The sequence below is a fragment of the Notolepis coatsorum genome (genome assembly GCF_963971535.1).
Source record: "Notolepis coatsorum genome assembly, chromosome: 5".
Classification (NCBI taxonomy): domain Eukaryota; kingdom Metazoa; phylum Chordata; class Actinopteri; order Aulopiformes; family Paralepididae; genus Notolepis; species Notolepis coatsorum.
In genome coordinates this window covers 24,419,396-24,440,768 of record NC_140169.1, presented here as the reverse complement: position 1 = coordinate 24,440,768, position 21,373 = coordinate 24,419,396, and the positions used below count along the sequence as shown (strand labels likewise).

The following is a 21,373-nucleotide window of genomic DNA, read 5'->3' as shown; positions in this document are numbered from 1 at the left end:
CAAAATCAACTAGAAGTTACCTGTCACCAGTGCATGTGAGCGGATCGGAGCGTGAGCGGCGCGGGGCGCGGAGCGGCCGGTTTTGACGTGAGCGAGGAGTGGGTTTTAAAATGAGTCGGCGCGACGTCCGGAGCGAGAGTTCTCCTCCGCTCCAATCCACTCCAGGCCGCTCACAGTGGTTTAACACTGATGTAATATATACATGCAGTACAATGCCAAAGCAACAGATGGCGATGTACAAACATGAAGGCCATTTTCAACCAATGAGAAGGGAAACTTGACAGACGACCTCATCAGATGACACTTTTTCGGACTCAACTTGAGGTTGTGGTCTCGCAGTCGCTGGAAGACGACCTCCAGTCTTTGTAACGCCTCCTCTTCCGTCGATCCGAAGACCAGTAGGTCGTCCAGATAGCATAACAGGCTGCTGAAGTTCATGTCCCCGAATATACTCAGCATCATGCGCATAAATGAGGCAGGACTATTGCACAGTCCCTGCGGCATTCTATTATACTCATGCAGGCCTATCGGTGTAGTGAACGCCGTGTATCTCTTATCCTCTTCAGCCATGGGAACGTTGTAGAAGCCGGACGTCAAGTCCATCGTGCTGAAGAAGGTGTTCCCCCCCAAGGCGGCCAGACAGTCCGACTGATGTGGAAGAGGATGGGCGTCTTTGAGTGTTCTTGCATTCAACCATCGGAAATCGGTGCAGATCCTCAGATTACCGTCCTTTTTCCATACCATCACCAGCGGTGAAGCATAATCACTCACTGATTTTCGGATTATCCCTTGCTGCTCCATGTCTGTCAAGACCTGTCGTAGTTTCTGGTAGTGAGCAGGGGGTACTCTCCGGTAAGGAAGGCGGAATGGACGATCATCGGTCAGTCGAATGCGGTGGACGAAGCCCTTTGCCTCACCACAGTCCATCTCATGCTTGGAGAAGATGTCGGTGTAAGACTCGAGCAGCTGGACCAACTTCTCCTTTCCTGCGTTGCTGGTATGACAGGGTTGGATATCGAGTTTGTCAAGACCAACATCACGTAGCCTCTGCTCGAAGTCAGAGGGACTGGTTGCCGTATGGTGCTCAGTCGGGGGAGCCCTGTCGATCCGACTACAGCCTTGGAGTAGCTCCAAATCCTCCACAGCTAAGCAGCGGGACACATCTGCCAGCTTACAGTTCCTCTTCAGCGTAACAGGTCTATCAGACAGGTTGGTGACCTTCATGGGGACCCACCCATCACCCCACAGAGGTGTCACGACCCGACCAACCATGATATTACGTGGCATGGACCTTGATGAAGTCGGCTCCACTATCACAGTGCTTCCCGGCGACATGACGGTATTCTTGGGTAGTTTACCCCAGACGAGGTGTTCTTGCATCGCCAGAAGAGTGATCGACTGCTTGAGCTTGACCGTGCCGATCTTATCCGGTACCTTTTCACCCCTCCAACGGGACGTATTCGCCATGAGGTCCAAGAACTGTTCACACCCTGGGGATGAGGATGGACTGCAGACGGAGATGAGCCGCCAGTAATCGTCACTGTCCTTCAACTTGTGCATGAGGAACTTGATCACATTCGTGCCGATGATGAGATCATCCCTCTGGCCCGGCACCACAAGGACTGGTACCATGCAGCTCACCCCATATACTTTCAGTTCAACTTCGTACACACACTTCGGTTTAGTGAGTTTTCCTCCACACCCCACTAAAACCACGTCCTCAGTCATCGGTCTTTGTTCTTGCAATACTTTTCCTTTCAACATCCTTTCCTCTGCATCTTCACTGAAAGTACAGGCCATGGAGCCTGAGTCGAGCATCCCTTGCATCTGAAACATATTATTCACGTTGACTGGAGCATAGAACAGCTCATCATACGGCTCAACTCTTTGCGTGTTCTGTGCTATGATCTTCACACCAGCCGGTGCTGCACTGCACTCTTTCACATAACACTGTTCATGTTCACTTTCAGCACTGAGGGTCTGACTGTCCTCACCCACACGTTCCCTCCTCCAATGCGGGTTAGTCAGTTTAAAGACTGCTGCTCTCTGGGTGAGCGCGCGCCCTGGTCTCTCTGTCTGGGAGGGGAACTGCGACAGTCTCTGCGAATATGGCCAGGTTTAAAGCAACCCAAACACAGGTGCTCCCGCATGCAGTGTGCCACAGTGGAGTGCTCCGCCGATCTGCATATCTTGCAGTCAAACTGTTGTCGTCCATACATTGGCTGGTTGTTCTGAGCCATCGGCTGGTAGCTCTGAGAGATCGGCTGATTGTTCTGAGCCATCGGCTGGTAGCTCTGAGAGATCGGCTGATTGTTCTGAGCCATCGGTCGGTTGTTCTGAGCCATTACTTGGCTATTCTGCGCCATCGCTTGACTGTTCTGAGAGAGTGTCCGGTCAAGCAGGCCAATCAAAGTCATCAGACAGTTCCCATCTATCTGAGGAGCAGACGTGACACTCGCTCCCACCTGGACAGGGGGCGACTCTGGAAGGTTAGGCGTAGACACCTCCTCGAACACAGGTGTCTGGACATGAACTGTTAAAGGTCTCCCCAGACCTGCACGGTTTGTTCTGGCGTCCCGCTGTCCTCTCATGCTGATCTGATGACGGTCAACATGCTCCTGTATTTCACCAGCTGTCCACTTCTCTGGCGCTTTGAACCGCAAGATTGCAGCAAGGGAAGGATCAGGGCAATACTTTACGAACATCATGGTCACCTCTCGACGGGGGTCATCAATATGTCGCCCATGCCTGCTCAGGCCCTCCTCTGCTGCATCAACAGCCTTGTTAAGTCGGATCCAATACTCGACAAGGGTCCTCCCCTGACACGGCACAGTGTTATAGAAATCCGCAAGAGGCATACTTGAGCATGACACGCCACCGAAATGTTGTTTCAGTATGTCAGTCACAACCCTCGGGTTCTCTTGAGGCTTTAGTAATGGGTTGCTACGGAGCGTTACTTTCACAACGTCTCTGGCTCTGCCCATCAGTCTGGACAACATCTCCTGATGCTGCTCGTCCACTCCTATACCTCTCTTCCTCAGGTAGGTGTCCATGAGCTCCTCCCACTCATGCACTGAGAGCTTGTCAGACCCATCTCCTCTGTACACTGGAGGCTCCCTCACATCCGACTGCATGACCAGCTTTACACCAGTCAGGTTGAGTGTGGAGTCGACGCGTGGTTGGCTCCCACCCGGGTATTGAACCCGCTCTTGACTGCCTTCATTCGCCCGGCTCTCTCCCCTCATCTGAGCCGATATTGACTGTCCCACCTGCTGGGCGATGTGTGATATCAGGTCACTCAATGCTGGGTCGTTCCTGTCGGGGATGGCCGCAGGTGAAAAGGTAGGCCTGTGGGCAAAGGGTGTGTGGCTCGGTAGATGGGTTGAGGTGAAGACTGGGGAACCTTCATTGCCCGGGGCACTAACCTGCTGGGTCTGACTGGGCGCTCGTGACCTCCCCTCACCTGGGCTCGGCCCTGGGGAATTAAATAGCTGTAACCCTCTCCCATAAGAATTAAGCAGCGATGAACCCCTCCCCAAACCAACACCCGGTGAGTTAAATCGAGCCAACAGCTGTGCCCCCCTCCCGGACGCAAAATCACTAGGGCCATGAACCACCCTCTCCCCAATGGCTCCCCCCTCTACAACAGACCCGCTCTCTGCGACGGCCTCCACCTCTACATTATCGTGATCCATTTTATTTTTTTTAATTTTTTTATGGGCTATCAACAAAGAAGGAGAAATAAAATTAAATATATTCTGCGGATCACAATATGTTTACCTTGGCCATTACCAATACTATGCCAAAAGAGTGGAGAAATATTTGATTACAATATTTTTCTTGGCTATTCCACCACAAAAGAGGAGAAGAAAAATATATAATTAGGTCACTATATTTTTCTATTGGCTATTCCTATACCAGGAAAAAGAAGAAAAATATATATATGTTGGTCACAATATTTTTCTATTGGCTATCATTCCTATACCAGGAAAAAGAAGAAAAATATATATATGTTGGTCACAATATTTTTCTATTGGCTATTCCTATACCAGGAAAAAGAAGAAATATATATAATTAGGTCACTATATTTTTCTATTGGCTATTCCTATACCAGGAAAAAGAAGAAAAATATATATATGTTGGTCACAATATTTTTCTATTGGCTATTCCTATACCAGGAAAAAGAAGAAATATATATATATGTTGGTCACAATATTTTTCTATTGGCTATTCCTATACCAGGAAAAAGAAGAAAATATATATATATGTTGGTCACAATATTTTTCTATTGGCTATTCCTATACCAGGAAAAAGAAGAAACCAGAAATCAGAAATTAAAGAGAGAAGAAAAAAAAATTCACTTCGACGACTCTTCCCGGCGACCAATCTGGCGTTGGTACTTGTGTTGTCCTGGTCATCGGCACCACTGTAACTGGTCTAAGGCCACCCTCTTGAATGTCGTCGTGCATGAGAAGTGAAAAGACAGTTGTGGCCAGTCATTGTGTTTATTTCTCCTGTTGAAACATCCCAGACAGGCACATATTAACACACTTGGCCAGCAGATGGCGTCAACAGCTTGCATAGGCTATTCCTCGTTCAGGCCAGACTGCACGTTTTGAATCATACATTGAAATATCACATTAAAATAAAATACACAATGAAATAATACAAAATAAACAATAAGATATCTCAAATTACCTGTTGAAACATCCCAGACAGGCACATATTAACACACTTGGCCAGCAGATGGCGTCAACAGCTTGCATAGGCTACAATGGGGGAAACATGTCACGCTGTCAGAACGAGGCCTACAACGCATTGCTCAGCCATTACTACTAGCTCAATCAGCATGTGTCATACAAGAGTTCGCCACCACAGCTAAACCACATTACAAAAAGTGCAGAATTGTTCACATTAACACAGTTACCACTATATACAACTCCGGTTCATTGCCCGGCAACTTATTTACACAATGTAAACCATTAATAAGTTCTTTTAAACCAAGGATATGTTTAGGGACATGGGACAGCTCTTACCTATTCCTCGTTCAGGCCAGACTGAACAGGAAAGGCACGCGACAAAGTAAATACGTCACTTCGGCAGGAAGTGACGATTTCAAAATAAAAGACTTTGAGAATAAAAATAATAATAAACAAATTAAAATAAAACGTTAGGGAGGGATTCTTTGTGGAATACAAATTAGTATATTCTATATATACCTGCTACATAGAGAAAAGCGAGACAGAGTTAATTGTGAGATTTTTCCATGGTCGTATAAGGGACTCGTCCAACCATGTTGGCGTGCATCACAGACACGAAAGGGGCTGGTTGACGTATGCATTGAAGACGACGGGTAGAGGTTTGAGGAGATGCTGAAGCCCGTGAGGCACGGCCTTGTATGATGTGGATCATGTAAGGGATTGGTGTGTGCTGGAAGAGGGGCCGTGTGTGCAAGAGTGATGATGTGGATGTCAACATGATGTGGATTGTTTGATTTATTTTATTTCCATGAGTGAGGTGTTTTTTGTTTGAAAAAAGAGAATTACAAAAATTTAAAAATAAACATGATTTCTGTAATATGGCATGGGGCCGCACATCCTGAGGGCCTTCTACAGAGTATACTGACAGGATGGTTTGGAAACACCAACCAAAATGACCGCAGAGCACTGGAGAGTATAGTGCGGACAGCCGAAAAAATCTGCAGATGCAAGCTACCCACCAATACCATAGACAGTATATTCACAGAGCGGCGCATCAGGTAGGGATCCTGACAGACCCCATGCCACCCAAACCACAAACTGTTTGAACTCATGCCGTCTGGCAGATGGTACTGCAGTCTCAGGTCCACATCCAAGAGAACACTGAAGAGTTACTTCCACCAGGCAAACAGACGGATAATGAGCATACACACAAGTGACGTACACACCACACAAGCACACTTATGCACACACTACTGCTGCTATAGAATAATTTTTTCTTTTTTACATTTTATCTGATGTTTTCTACCTTGTATTGTATAGATTGTTGTGTATTGAATGTACATTTTAAAAAACTGTGACAATACAAGATTGGTGGTTCCCCTAAGAATACCATTAAAAAAAAATTTTACATTTGAATGGGAGTTTGGTATTCAAATAAACATTTATTTTCAAATTCGAATTCATTCTGACGGCCATAATCACTCTTAAAACATCCTTAAAAAGAATAACCATTTTCCAACCAATTTTTGCAAATCAAACAAATTCCATTTTTATTCAATCACTTTTAAAGACATCAGAGATGCATTTGAAACAAAGATGGCCACCGTGTTAGGCCGAGGCCTTTTTCAAAACTGTCCTTTCAGTTTATAAATATTCCATCTCCACGAGATAAGGCCTCGACTGAATCCTCAGACTGTGGTGACTCTCATGACCAGCTCACGCGGGCCGCTGCTGGACGGGCTGCGGGCCTCCGGCTGCCTCAGGTGGCTGAGGATGTGGAGGATGTTATAGGGACAGTGTTGGTCCGCCACAACGGTACCGTCACCTGCGTCGGCCTGTGCACTCGGCCCCCCCACGGCTGTCCCCGGAGCAGCAGGGGTGGCTGGGACCGCGACAGCCACTATCATCACTGACGAGGTGGAGGTGGAGACCCCTATCCTAGCCTGGTGGCTCTGGCTGGCCTGGGACAGAGTTCTACCCATAGCAGTGTTCTTCAGGTCCTGACTGTCCAGAGACTTGTTATAGTTTAAAACCTTCCACTGCTGGTTGACTGCCTGCCAGCGGTGGAAGATGCGGAACACCGACGGGCCCTCGCGGACAATTAGTGCTGTGGAGATGAGAGCATCGATGTCATTGTTTGCCCTGCGGCCTTAAAGGGGCACTTCACCAAAAAATTTAATAAAACAACGCTGATATATTTTGCACATAATCTCGCACACATCCAAAAACTCTTTATTATTATTGAGAGTAAATTAGTTTGAATGTGACATTAGGGACATTGCATCCTTGTGTTGAGTTAACTACAGCACCATGAAATGATGTGAAAAATAGCAACACCTTGTGTTGGGACTGCTACCTTATCAACCCATCTATTTAGTAGAGCTTTTTTTTATCCGTAGCATTAAATTAACCTGTAGCCCTTTGAGTGCAATATAAATACAATTATTATTATTATCATTTCATTGAGCTGAAAATTAACACAACACAAGGATTCAATGTCTCTGATGACATCACAGTGGTGGCCATATTCAAAGTAATTTACTCTCAATAAATGTCAAACTAAATGAATGTGTGCAAAGCTATTTAGGGTTTTGGGATGTGTGCTAAATGAATCAGCTTTGTTTTTCTTTTCGGTGAAGTTGATGATACCACAGAGCGATGTATATATCCCTCAAATGGTTGATACACTGTGAGTTCTGAGACAGTATTGAGACCACTAGAGAGAGAAAACTCTCAAGTAACAGAACACAAAAACAACAAATCCTAGTACCACATCATAACCTCTAAGATGAAACAATCTCTATTTCACACAAATGTTTTTAGATGGTACAACTTATGACACAGTAATACACACCGATTTAAGGTTTTGGGGTTTTTGTGAAAAAGTATTCGTTCAGTGGGTCTGTTCGATACAATCTTATCTTAGTTCAAAATTGCTTATTGATTTGTCCCCATTGAACTCAGCAAGCAGGAAAATCGAAATCAGTCTGTAACAATGGTGCATTTATATAGCGAAGCGCTTTACAATTTGTAATTATTTCTCTCTCTCTCTCTCTCTCTCTCTCTCTCTCTCTCTCTCTCTCTCTCTCTCTCTCTCTCTCTCTCTCTCTCTCTCTCTCTCTCTCAAAGGTTTCTGCATGTCCCACACTAGTCTTTGTCCGCCGGTGATAAGTGAAAGTCAGATATTTTCTCCGCTAATGTCCGCCAGGTGACAAGTTAATCTCTGTAAAGAGTTAATGACATTGACTCCACAGACAGTCAATCCCTGCTAACAAACAGGAGACAATCAATCGTCACCTCCTCTCATCCCGCTGTCTATACTGTAGCCGTGGTGTGTTTTTCACCCGCTGGGAGAGAGGCCATGGTGCGGTTTAGGTATTTTCTCCTACATTAACCAGATTTGACTCCAATTAATACGTCCCACAGAAATTCTGAGGATTGGGTGGGAGTGCCATATCGTAGCTCATTCTTGGTCATATTTGCTTTGGACTGCTAGTTTGGTGCCAAACCGGAAAAGCGTTTATAATGTATGCTTAAAGGCTCAGTCAGTGATCCGAACTTAACAAATGGGTGGCTGCACCACCAGAAAAATAAGAAACAAGACTGTAGACATGTTTTCATTCTCTTGTTAACTGAACTTTTCATACAAGAACGGTAGGTTATGTAGATAACCTAGTTATATTAGTATTGGCTGAGCGTTCCGCTCTGAGCCTTATGAGATATACTATCTCCTATGATACCTAATGTATCTCCCACGAACAAAAAATACATGCACCACACCTGTATGGGGCTCCGCCCCCATGGTGGCACCGCCCATATAGCAGTGACTCTGGTCACCACACATCCTTCCTCGCCAAAAAACCCGTCCCAGGAAAAGATTCCTCAAGAGGGAACTCAGGGCCGCGCAGAGCGGAACGCTCAGCCAATACTAATATAACTAGGTTATCTACATAACCTACCGCTATATGCCGTATTTGCTATCGCGTTCCGCTCTGAGCCTTATGAGATATGGGGAAGAGCGGACGCGAAGCCCGACAAATGTACCCCCTGAGGACCCGTAAGCCCACATCAAGGGGTGCGGGGAGCCCTGTCACCCCATCCTCCCTAATGAAGGGGGGGCGCAGTCAACTCCACCTGAATGCGAACAAGAGGGAAACTAGAACCCCTTGAACACACCATACAGGCGGAACCACGTGTGACTCAACACACTGTGGCCCATACCCATACACCCCCGCTACCCGACCAAAGGACGGGGAAGCAGGAAAGGCCACAGACCCCAGAACCGCCTGGGAGACAGAACCCCCGGTCATGTCCATGAGGAAAAACCTTACAAAGGAGCCCGGGGAGGACCATGAAGCTGCAGCACAGACGGCCTCCACCGAGGCCCCACCCAGGAGAGCGGCAGAGGCAGCCACCCCACGAGTGGAGTGCGCCCTGACGCCCCCAGGGGGATCCTGCCCAGCCAACGTGTAGCAGAGGGTAACACCCTCGCACAACCAATGGGACAGGCGCTGCTCCGACAGTGCCTTACCAGCACGAGCCCCACCGTAACAGACAAAAAGCTGGTCGGTAACTGTAACTGAGGGGTACAATTCCCTGACTGTATTGATAAGTATGGTATCATTAAACCACTACCGCTTTATGTACTTTAATTACTGGCCATACAGTACATGATATATAAATATGATGAACACTTCCCACAATGAATCGGTTCCACACAAAGTGGTAATTAAGTATTTATTGCAGCAAAAGGTACATAATATACTTCTCTATTTTACTTTGGATGCGCTTATAAGGCAAAGGAATGTGCGTAGGCAAATCAATAATGAATGTCCATTCTCTGGTTACGCAGGAGGTAATTATACAACCTGAATCTTAGGGAATTATATCTATGGTACACTAGTAATATATAGCGGGAGATACTGGAAGGGTCCCCCCGGTTGTAAGCCAGCAGGGGTAGAGGATCTGTCGGTAGTAGAGAGTCTGGTCAACGATGACTAAGGAGACTCCAAGTACAGGAGACGGTGCAATAGTCTCTTGATCCACAGACGAATACAGCTGTTCTCCGTAGACTGTAGCTCCACAGTGAAGAAAGCTAGCCGGCCTCAGGCTCTCTGAGGCGCAGACTCGACGTGGCTCCTCACAGGGTAAATGGTCCACACGTGTAGGCGTCGGCGATTCTCCGCTCCATAAATCACAGGACCAAAACAAATATAATCCAGCCGCAAAGGGCTATGTAGTCGTCGGGTAGATTAATCCAGTGTACATGTCCACACGGTTCTCGTCTAGGTCTCCTCGGGTGAAAGCGCCATGAAAGCAGCCCAGCCTGGATAAGCACTCTAGCTGATACGAGGAAGCGTTGGTGATGCTGGTCACTGTAGAACTTTAGCCGCACGATATACTATACACAAATAGACTATTACTGACTTAATAGAAATATGTCGCACTCGACGGTATAGCGCCAAACTCTGACAATTCAGTTATTAATTCGCACACGGTCTCAATGCTCTATTTGGGGCCAAACAGGCCATACTTCACCGCACGGAGTATCGTGGGTGAGGCTTCAACTTATTGGGTAACTCTACTTCTGTATTCACCTGCGCCATATTTATATGCACGGCGAACAATCTAGTGCCAACCTCATTTCTGTCTCGTATCCCTGGGCAAGGCCGGGCATGTACAGACATGTCTTGACGGTGGCCTTGAACCTGACTCTGGAGGCATGGCCCTGGCGCCTGTGGACCGCTGTCCAATAGAAGAATGAAATATTATGGTCTGTACTAGGCTAAAGGGATATTCCGTGTATATGTACAAGGAATATACAAGGGATATCAAACGATATACAAATACTATGCAATATATATCAATCAATAAATATATATATTCGGTTTAATCTGATCCTTTGTAACAGCCGCCTCCTAATTAGTCCCACCTAATTAGCTAAGCAGAGACAGATTAACCGCACTGTCCACTACTCAATGTCTGTTGTGAGGGGTCGGGCAGTTCACAAAGTCATGGGGTCATGGTCGTCATCGATAGTATCGGGGAGCCTTGGCAGTTCTATTAGCCTCGCCACGGGTCGGGTGTAGATCCGTCCTTGGACGAGCACTTCGGCTGCTCGGACCTTTCCGTCGGCACCGGTGATCACTTTGCTTACGCGGCCAGCCGGCCACATAGCTCGGGGTAGTGACTGGTCGATAATCATGACGACTGTTCCTTCTGTCAAATTGTCTCTCTCTTTTACCCATTTCTGGCGGGTCTGTAGAGACGGTAGATAGTGGAGTAGGAAGCTGTTCCAAAACTTGTCAGCCAATACTTGACTGTACCTCCACATTCTTCGGCCGTTCGCTTCTTCAGGCCTGTACATTGTCTGTGGTAGCGCGGGGTCCAGCCGCACCATCAAGAGTGTGTTGGGGGTGACTGGGTCGACATCTGCTACATCACTTGAGACGTAACCGAGGGGCTTTGAGTTCAATACTCCCTCGATCTCCGTGAGGACTGTCATTAGGACTTCTTCCGCCACGGTCTGGGCCCCAAGCACGGCGTACAGGGCTGTCTTTATTGAACGTACTTCTCGTTCCCAAGTTCCACCGAAGTGAGGTGCGTTCGGGGGATTAAACTGGAAGTCAATCTGGGATGGAGCGAGGTGGGTCTTAAGTTCTGGGCCCATAGCTTGGAAGCTCTCTCTCAGCTCTCTTTCTCCGCCTTTGAAGTTTGTCCCGTGATCAGACAATAATATAGACGGTTTGCCTTTCCGCGATGTGAATCTTCGGAAGGCCATAAGGAATGAGTCTGTGCTCATGGTTGGAAGGAGTTCTATATGCATCGCTCGGGTGGTCATGCATTTGAATACAATACCCCACCGCTTCTCGGTTCCTCTTCCTTTCTTTATATACAGCGGGCCGAAACAGTCCATACCGGTGGAGTGAAAAGGCTTGTCGCCGAGTCGGAGGCGACAGGGAGGTAGGTCAGCCATCCGGGGTATACTGGGCTGCGCTCGCCACTTACGACAGTCTAGACAGGTTCGCTGGAAGCGCCGCACTGCTTCTCTCCCTTGCAGTATCCAATAACGACGTCTGATCTCCGCGAAGACTCTCTCTGCCCCGGCGTGATGCACATCCTCGTCGTATTTCTTTATGATCAGCTCTGTGACCTTGTGTCGGCTGTTTAAGACTATCGGGTACTTGACGTCATCCGGTAAGTCTGGAGCTCTCCGCAGACGACCACCCACTCTGATGAGACCATGGGCGTCGCTCTCGGGGGCTAGGTGGAGCAGTCTGCTGTCTGATGGGACGGGCTTTGCTCCCTGTAGACAGTCTAGCTCATCGGGGAACGAGTCTCTCTGGGCTCGTTGTAGTAGAAGAAGTTCTGCTTCTTCGTAGTCAGCTGCTGTAATGTCAGTAGTGAGCTGAACCTCTGGGTGGTGCCACAGGAATGTCTTTAGCTGCGCACTCTCTAGGGTGAGGCAATCGTCTATGTCGGGGTCTGTGGAGACGAGTGTGTTAAATCCACAGAACATAGATTTCTTGTTTTCGGCCTCCTCTTTACTCGCTTCCCGTGGGGTGGGTGTAGGCCACTCTTCTTCCGGGAGCTTGAGGAACTCTGGCCCGTCACTGTATAGGTTGTGACGGGTGAGGTCATCCAGGGACATTCCCCGGGTGATGACGTCAGCTGGGTTGTGTTTTGTGTCCACATACCTCCAGCTTGCTACTTCTGTTAAATCTTGAATCTCTGTGACTCTGACTCCCACGAAGACCTTGTATCTGCACGAATCAGACCGGATCCATGTGAGTACTGTCGTGGAGTCTGACCACAAGATTGTTCTTTGCACCGGAATGGTGAGTTCACGTTGGATTAACGTGGCGAGTTGCGCTCCTGCTAGGGCTGCGCAGAGCTCTAGACGCGGGATAGATTGTTGCTTTCGTGGGGCTATTCTTGAGCGAGCCAGGATGAAAGCAGTATGTATTTCTCCTCCCTCCTCTCGGGCACGCAAGTAGGCCACCGAACCGTAGGCTACTTCGGAGGCGTCGCTGAAGACGTGCAGGTCCATCTGGCACGTCTCTGGCCTCACTGTGGGTGGGAAGTAGCTGCGGCGTATGTTGACACCTGGGAGTGAGCTGAGTTCCGTCTCCCACTCTCTCCATGTGGATGCAAGGTGTTCGGGTATGGGGTCGTCCCAGCCCTGGTCCTTGTCCCATAACGCTCTTACAATCATCTTTGCCCTGGTGGTGTAAGGTAGAATACATCCCAACGGGTCATATTGTCTGGCGAGTGTTCTGTATACACTCCGTCTGGTGGTCGGTAGTGCAGTCGACCTTCCCTGCTCCTTGGTCAGGGGTGTGTGTTTATAATGGAGCGAGTCTGTTTTGAAGCGCCAGACTAGTCCTAATGTCATTTCTTGGGCTTCTCCTGGGATGGTCGCCATCCAGGTCTCGCTGCTTGCTGCCTTGTCCTCGGGGGAGAGGCTGCGCAATACTTGCGGGTCGCTGCTGGCCCACTGCCTGAGATCAAAGCCGCCTTTGATCAGGGAGGCGCGGAGCTTGAGTAGAAGGGCCTCGGCTTCTTCTGGCGTCGAGACGCTTTGCAGACAGTTGTCCACGTAGAAACTATTTCCTACACTTTGTCGGACCTCTTCATCAGCTGCTGGGTCCTCTGCGACGTGCTTTTGCAGTGCAAACGTAGCACAGCATGGGCTGCATGTGGTTCCGAAAGGGAGGACTTCCCATTGATAGATGGCTGGTTGCTCATCCCCGATCCTCTCTCTCCATAGGAACCGCAGCAGGGGCTTGTCCTCCTCCACTAGTCTCACCTGCAGGAACATCCCTTTGATGTCGCCGCTGATGGCCACCTTGTCTTGGCGGAAACGTAGTAACACGCCTAGTAGAGAGGGGCTGAGTGTTGGGCCGGGCAAGAGCTCTTTATTCAGATTTTGTGATCCGATCTGGTAGCTGCAGTTGAACACAATACGATCCTTGCCGTTGTGGTGGACTTTGTGGTGCGGCCGTCTGATCGGCCTCTTTAATGTCAATTTTCTTTATGTGTCCCGCTGTGATTAGCTTGTTAATCTCAGCGCGGTACACCGTCTCTTGAGCGGGGTCTCTGGCTAGGCGCCGCTCTGTGTTCAATAGATACCGCTCCGTCGCTTCTTTTGGGGCGTGGAAGGTAGGCATACCCTCTCGCCTCAGGAGTGGAGTTGCGTATCTCATCACTCCGTTGACTTTGACTCTCTTTGTCCCCTGCTCGAGGAGGGCTATAGCGTAAATGTCTTCCTTGGAACGAATGTCTTTCTTTTCGTTCTTAAAGGGCATTGTCTCTAGTGTCCATAGCCTCTCGACATGCTGTAGGAGGGTGGTGTCTTCTTCTGTCACTCTGGAGTGGAGGCAGTTAGTGGCTGCTGTTCGGTTAAGAGACTTAGCGAGGGGGCCTTGTAATGTCCATCCTAGGCGGGTCTCGACTGCTGCAGGACAGCCTCTGGGCCCTGTGTGGACCCGGTCAATCGGGACGATGAGGTCTGCATGGTCGGAGCCTATCAGCAGCGGTCTATGAGCGGTCTATGAGCGGTATAGGTAGTTGACGCAGGTGCACATATTTATCCATCAGCTTGGCGATGGGGTAGGTGTACTGCGACAGGCCTATTTCTTGGCTGGTGAAAGCATTAGTAATCCTATACCGTCTCTCTGGCTGCCCGCTTGCTGCGATAGTGAAGGAGACATTCTCGCCCTTTATCGTCTTTAGATCTCTTCTTATTGTCCGAATCGTCATCTGGTTTTCGCTCCCCCGCAGCCCCAGCTGGGCCGCAGCGGACGCGAGGAGAAGGGTCTTCTCTGACCCGTCGTCAAGGACGGCGTAAGTGTCCATGACCTTGTCTTGGTAACTCAGTGTTACGCGGACCACCTTTAAGAGCACCCGGGCGCCCCCGCTGCTGGCGGGGTCAATGTACATAACACTTGCCTTTGTGCTGCTTGAGGGTGCAGGCTTTCTTCTGTTACTGTCGTGTAGGACATCTAGGTGGGCTCCGTCACACCGACTACACCTCTTCTTTAAGCGGCAATCGGCTGCCATGTGACTGCGCGCACATCGGTAACAGCGTCGGTTGGACTTTATCCATTGACTCACCTCGTCGGCGGTCATCTTCTTGAATGTGTCACACTGTGACAACCAGTGTTCCTTTTCGCAGTACGGGCACACCATCTTCCACTTCTCTTTCATCGAGGGGGTACTGTGGTTCTTGCTGCTCGGTACTGATTCTGATTGGTGCATGACGGTCACCAATCTTCGGCCATCGTTTGCTCTCCTAGGTCCCTCTCTGGAGCTTGGGGTGCTCCGCATGAACGTATCCAACCGTAGGCTGTTGACTTCTCTCGCCAGGAAGTCGGCTAGGTCTAGGAGGGATGGCTCGGGACCGTTAGGATCACGGTGGTCTCTTTGCCGCCTGAAGCGCTCTTGTCGGGCGGGCGGAAGCTTCTCTAAAATCCTCTCGACATTAGAGTTCACGTACAGTTCGTGCATACCCTTTTCTCTTTGCGCCCCCAGCATCCCTACCAGGGATTGTACCTTGATAGACAGGTCATCTAGTGAGCGATTGTCTGTGGCTGGGGGTAGGCGGTCAATATGCCTTATCTCTTGTATTACGTAGTCCCATATGCGTCCATATCTTTGGTCGAGTGCTGCTAGAGCCGCTGTGTATGGGGTAGTAGAGGTGGCATAGGCCAGCGCTATATTGTGCGCTCGGGGCACCTTGAGGTGCTTCAGTAGGATAGCATACTTGTACGGTTCATCAGCTACATTGGACATCATTGTCTCTAAGCACATTCGTAGCTCCGTGTACTGTGCTCTGTTCTCGTGGGTGAAGTCCGGAAACGTCGGTGTGCCAATGTATGATGCCATGGATGGCTGGCACATCGGTGAGCGTTGGAAGAGAGGCCTCCTAGGCGAGTCTCCTCTTACGCCTCTTGGTGGGCTGGTACCTGCTGGGTACCATGGCCCGCGTATCCAGGTGCTGTTCCTCGGGGCTGGTCGTGCGTCAAGCTTACCCGTGAATTGAGTCGGGGGTCTGTAGCGCAGAGCCGCGGGGGTAGAGCCTGGGCTGTACTGGACCTCCTGGTCCTGTGGAGTACTGTGCTGCTGTCGGGCTTGACTCTCCTCCTCTCCCTCTTCTTCTTCCTCTGGCAGGTCCTCTAGATCCTGTAGTCGTCTATTTAGCCTCTCCGCGGTGTAGACCGTTTCTTCCTTGTAGCTGGGTCTCACTTGGACCGGTCGGGGAAGGGGTTCGGAGGGGGGTATAGGCTCTCTCTGGTGGTCGGGCTCAGGGTCGCTTGATCGGGTAGGGGAGGGTGCCCTTGACCCTTGTCTTGACGAGGCCCTGGAACCCCGTGCGGAGGGAGGGGGTGTTGCCCTGGTGATCAGCTGCTCCATTATCTGCGCTTGTAATCGGTCGCGCTCGGCTTCGCGCTTGGTGAGAGCGAGGTCGCGCTCTGCTTCTCTTTGGGCACCGGCAGCGGCGCGCTGGGCTTCGGCCCGGTCCCTTACCATATTCTCTTCCGTCTGAAGGCGTCTAATCTCTAGACGTATACGATCTTCGTCGCTCCGTTGCTGCGCCTGAAGGCGTTCTCTTTCCATGGAAGAATGTTCGCGCTCACTAAGCGTCTGTGCTTGGAGTCGATCGCGCTCTGTTGAGGCTGCTAGGCTGGCGAGGAATGCCTGTGCCAGCATCTTGTCCGCCTCGCTGGGGGAAGACGCTGGTTGAGGTGATCCGCTCCTGGCAGTACTCGTTGGAGATCTGTTCTCCTGTGGCGAGTCCTGGAGATCCATCTCCGGGGTGCTCTCCTCTTCTTGTAGCGGGTAGAGTTCCATCCCTGGAGAGCTGTCTTTATCCTGGAGCTCTCCGGGGACTACTTCTTCGGTCTTGGCGGGGGGTAAAGTCATGTCGGGTCCCTCCTGGTCCCTACCGTGAGCTTGGTCAGTTACGTTAGAACCCACTAGGGCCTCTATTGGCGGGGTAGCCTGGTCGATAGGGTCGGACATAATTTTACTATCTACTTTTTCCGCGTTTACCGTCTGTAGAAAGCTAGGTAGTATATTGGCAACGTAATCCTCTAAGTACTGAGGTGTCTGCCGTCTACGCTGCGGGCGATCTACTTTAGGAGAACCGTTATGTGGAGTGTTCATCATAGGCCATGTCAATATTAATACCACTATATTAATATTACACTAGTTACCCTCCGGCTCGAAGGACCAATTGTAACTGAGGGGTACAATTCCCTGACTGTATTGATAAGTATGGTATCATTAAACCACTACCGCTTTATGTACTTTAATTACTGGCCATACAGTACATGATATATAAATATGATGAACACTTCCCACAATGAATCGGTTCCACACAAAGTGGTAATTAAGTATTTATTGCAGCAAAAGGTACATAATATACTTCTCTATTTTACTTTGGATGCGCTTATAAGGCAAAGGAATGTGCATAGGCAAATCAATAATGAATGTCCATTCTCTGGTTACGCAGGAGGTAATTATACAACCTGAATCTTAGGGAATTATATCTATGGTACACTAGTAATATATAGCGGGAGATACTGGAAGGGTCCCCCCGGTTGTAAGCCAGCAGGGGTAGAGGATCTGTCGGTAGTAGAGAGTCTGGTCAACGATGACTAAGGAGACTCCAAGTACAGGAGACGGTGCAATAGTCTCTTGATCCACAGACGAATACAGCTGTTCTCCGTAGACTGTAGCTCCACAGTGAAGAAAGCTAGCCGGCCTCAGGCTCTCTGAGGCGCAGACTCAACGTGGCTCCTCACAGGGTAAATGGTCCACACGTGTAGGCGTCGGCGATTCTCCGCTCCATAAATCACAGGACCAAAACAAATATAATCCAGCCGCAAAGGGCTATGTAGTCGTCGGGTAGATTAATCCAGTGTACATGTCCACACGGTTCTCGTCTAGGTCTCCTCGGGTGAAAGCGCCATGAAAGCAGCCCAGCCTGGATAAGCACTCTAGCTGATACGAGGAAGCGTTGGTGATGCTGGTCACTGTAGAACTTTAGCCGCACGATATACTATACACAAATAGACTATTACTGACTTAATAGAAATATGTCGCACTCGACGGTATAGCGCCAAACTCTGACAATTCAGTTATTAATTTGCACGCGGTCTCAATGCTCTATTTGGGGCCAAACAGGCCATACTTCACCGCACGGAGTATCATGGGTGAGGCTTCAACTTATTGGGTAACTCTACTTCTGTATTCACCTGCGCCATATTTATATGCACGGCGAACAATCTAGTGCCAACCTCATTTCTGTCTCGTATCCCTGGGCAAGGCCGGGCATGTACAGACATGTCTTGACGGTGGCCTTGAACCTGACTCTGGAGGCATGGCCCTGGCGCCTGTGGACCGCTGTCCAATAGGAGAATGAAATATTATGGTCTGTACTAGGCTAAAGGGATATTCCGTGTATATGTACAAGGAATATACAAGGGATATCAAACGATATACAAATACTATGCAATATATATCAATCAATAAATATATATATTCGGTTTAATCTGATCCTTTGTAACAGTAACCCTGAAATCCTGAGTACGGCTGAGGTAAATCCCCAAGCACGGACTGGACATGACAGGTGAAAGCCCGCATCTAACTCACTAGTGTGAGGAGGAGGACGAAACGCCTGAACCACAATATCCCGGGAGCGGAAGGAACTCCGGATATTCTTAGGCACGAAAGCAGGATTAGGTCGCAGAGTGACACCGCAATCGGTCCGAAAAGACAGGCACTCTGGACGTACCGAGAGAGCACAGAGCTCACCTACGCGTTTAGCGGAAGTGACAGCCAGAAGGAACGCGGTCTTAAAGGACAGCTGTCCCAACGGCGCCTGCTCGAGCGGCTCAAACGGGGCCAAGGACAACCGACCGAGGACCAATTGAAGATCCCAAGTCGGAGCCAAGGAGCGTTGCACCGGCTTAACGCGTCGAGCGCCAAGCAGGAAACGCTTCACAAGAGGGTGGCTGAACAAGACATCCCCTCAAACCCCTCATGATAGGAGGATATAGCTGCTGCATATACCCTCACCGTCGAAGCCGACAGTCTATCAAGGAGAGACTGGAGGTAACTAAGGACAGCATCCAGGGGGCAGGAGACTGAGTCCCGGCCCCCCGCCTTACACCACACTTGGAACATACGTCACCTGCCCGCGTAAGCGGAGCGCCAAGCAGGAAACGCTTCACAAGAGGGTGGCTGAACAAGACATCCCCTCAAACCCCTCATGATAGGAGGATATAGCTGCTGCACATACCCTCACCGTCGAAGCCGACAGTCTATCAAGGAGAGACTGGAGGTAACTAAGGACAGCATCCAGGGGGCAGGAGACTGAGTCCCGGCCCCCCGCCTTACACCACACCTGGAACATACGTCATCTGCCCGCGTAAGCGTGACAGTGGAGGGAGCATGCGCATTCCAGATGGTAACACCATCAGGATCAAGAACCTGCGCCCCTCAACGTACCCGTCCCAACAACCGACCTAACAGATGTATGGGGAAGAATCCCTGGCGGCACGGCATCGGTCCCAGACCTGCCTGGCCATGTCCAGACGCAATCCTCACCCGTCAGGATGAGGGCCGCCCCGCGACAGTACACCTGCACCCACATTCTCCCTGCCGGGGATGTGGGGAGCCCTCAGGCCGCGCAGATGGAGGACGCCCATAGCCAGCCGCCTGCCGCCTGGTGCAGACAGGGGGAGCGTACTCCTCCCTGTCTGTCGATACACGACACTGACGTCGTATCGTCCGTCCTGATCAACACCATTTGTGGGCCAGAAGGACCGCTTTCAACACCAACACATTGAACGTAGCGCAGACCGGGCAGCATGGTTTGCCAGCTGCCCCCTACTGCGTTGGCCCGACGCATCACCAGCGAGGGAGGCGTCGGTGAAAACGCGACGTGAGACAGCGCCGTAACCGTCCTAGGACGGAACCTCCCGAGCGTGTTGACAACACGCTCTGAGATGGATGCCCATAGCCCTCCAACCGTTGACTGGGAAGAGGAATACTCTACATCCAGTCCACAGCAACCCCAGGCTGGTAGAGACCTGCCTGGTACGAGACCTGACGATCCACCTTGACCGCGAAGGACCAGAACGTCATCAGGGCAGAACACTCCGTAACCCCGGATGACGCAGAGGCCCCAGTGCGGCCTCCACGCACTTGGTGAAGATGCGGGGAGCCAGAGAAAACCGAACGGCAGCCTCTGGTACTCATACGCTAACCCTGCAAAGGAAGCGTAGGTAAGCCCTAGGATGGAAGATCGGGGATGCGCAAACGCATCCTACAGGTCTATGGAGGAGAACCAGACCCCCACCTGACAGTGTTCAACAGGTAGGAGACGATCCAAAAAATGCTGAACCTTCCCATGGGACAGGTCCAGCCTGGGTCTTACACCCCTCCCTCCCGACTTCTCGGGCAGAGAACACCGGGAGGAGAACGCCACGACGATGGCTTGCTTCGTCCACAGAGATTGGATCTCGTTGACCAGAGCTGCCACAGCTGGAGACCCTGACAATAGGGTCTGTACCAAACCTGAAAACGGGTGGGGTTGTGTAAACACAAGTCCCCGCCTCAGCGTTCTCTCCATCCACCTCGACATATGATACTGCCGTAGTCATATGTGACGACACTCCCAACGCACCCGCCGTCACGTGGCGCAGGTCCGCTAGGAACCGTAGATAGTTGGCCCGGTCCCCCCGCTGTGCGTAGCCAAACCTGGAACCGTGCGAGGAGCGCGTTCCGTGTCGGAACACCTGACCCTGACACCACCCACGAGGCAATCGCACCCAAGGGGGAACCCCGACAGAATAGGCCGGTCTGATACGGGGGGCTTCCGATGAAAAAAGCCCCCCCACTGAACACCCCTCCAGAACATGCTGAAGGAGTTGTTCTGCAGCCGGACATGCAAGGTGTAAGGCCCCCATGGGTTCCTACACACCGTAGCCCTGCAGTGATATTACTACCACCCCAAATCATGTGAGCTGCGACCACTTGCCAATATTCCAGGAGTGGGAGGCACCAACATGATACCAGGCCTGGCGAAGGCGAGGCCGGGGAAGCCCGCACTGTGTGCCTCAAAAGGTTTCGAGCCCCCCTGCTGACAACACTTAAGTTGACAGACGTAACACCAGGCTCAACCAACACAGATCAAGGTGTGGGAGCCGCTTGACAGCACAACATTCTCACGGACAGACCCAGGCTCAGCCATAAACTGGGTGTCAGCCCCTGTCCCCATGAGAAGCGAAAAGGGGGGCCGCCCGCGCATCAACGAAGGCACGCGGCCCGCAGCCAAAGGAAACAATCAGAGCCCACTTCTTCCGCTGGTGTTGGGGAAGGGAGCGATCGGAGAGCGGGCTGCTCGCGGCAGGACGGTGACGGCTTGTTTGTTCAAGCCGAACCCATCCTACATGGCCGATCCCTCGGCCGCCAAGGCTGTCGGCCTTGTGGACACCTGTCGAATCGACGCCCAGGATACCTCCGGCGGGGGAAAAACATGGCCGCCTGTCGAGGGCCCCGTCATCGCCGCTGACGAGGCCGTGCTCTCTCTTCTTCTGGCTGCGCGGTGTGAGGCGGTGTAGGGCCTAGGACAATACCGCCCGCGCTCCAGCAGAAGACCA

General features: G+C 50.6%; 1 protein-coding gene across 1 annotated transcript in view; it reads right to left on the bottom strand.

Moving 5' to 3' along the window:
• Nucleotides 1-6,388: 6,388 nt before the first annotated feature.
• The window catches only part of LOC311228709 (E3 ubiquitin-protein ligase MARCHF4-like), a gene marked incomplete at both ends in the record, with an annotated part of 85,025 nt that continues 70,040 nt past the window's right edge, over nt 6,389-21,373 (bottom strand). Inside the window, one exon of the mRNA XM_084314646.1 lies at nt 6,389-6,807. Within this exon, the coding sequence (XP_084170772.1) occupies nt 6,389-6,807 (419 nt within the window). The remainder of the gene's footprint in view (nt 6,808-21,373) is intronic.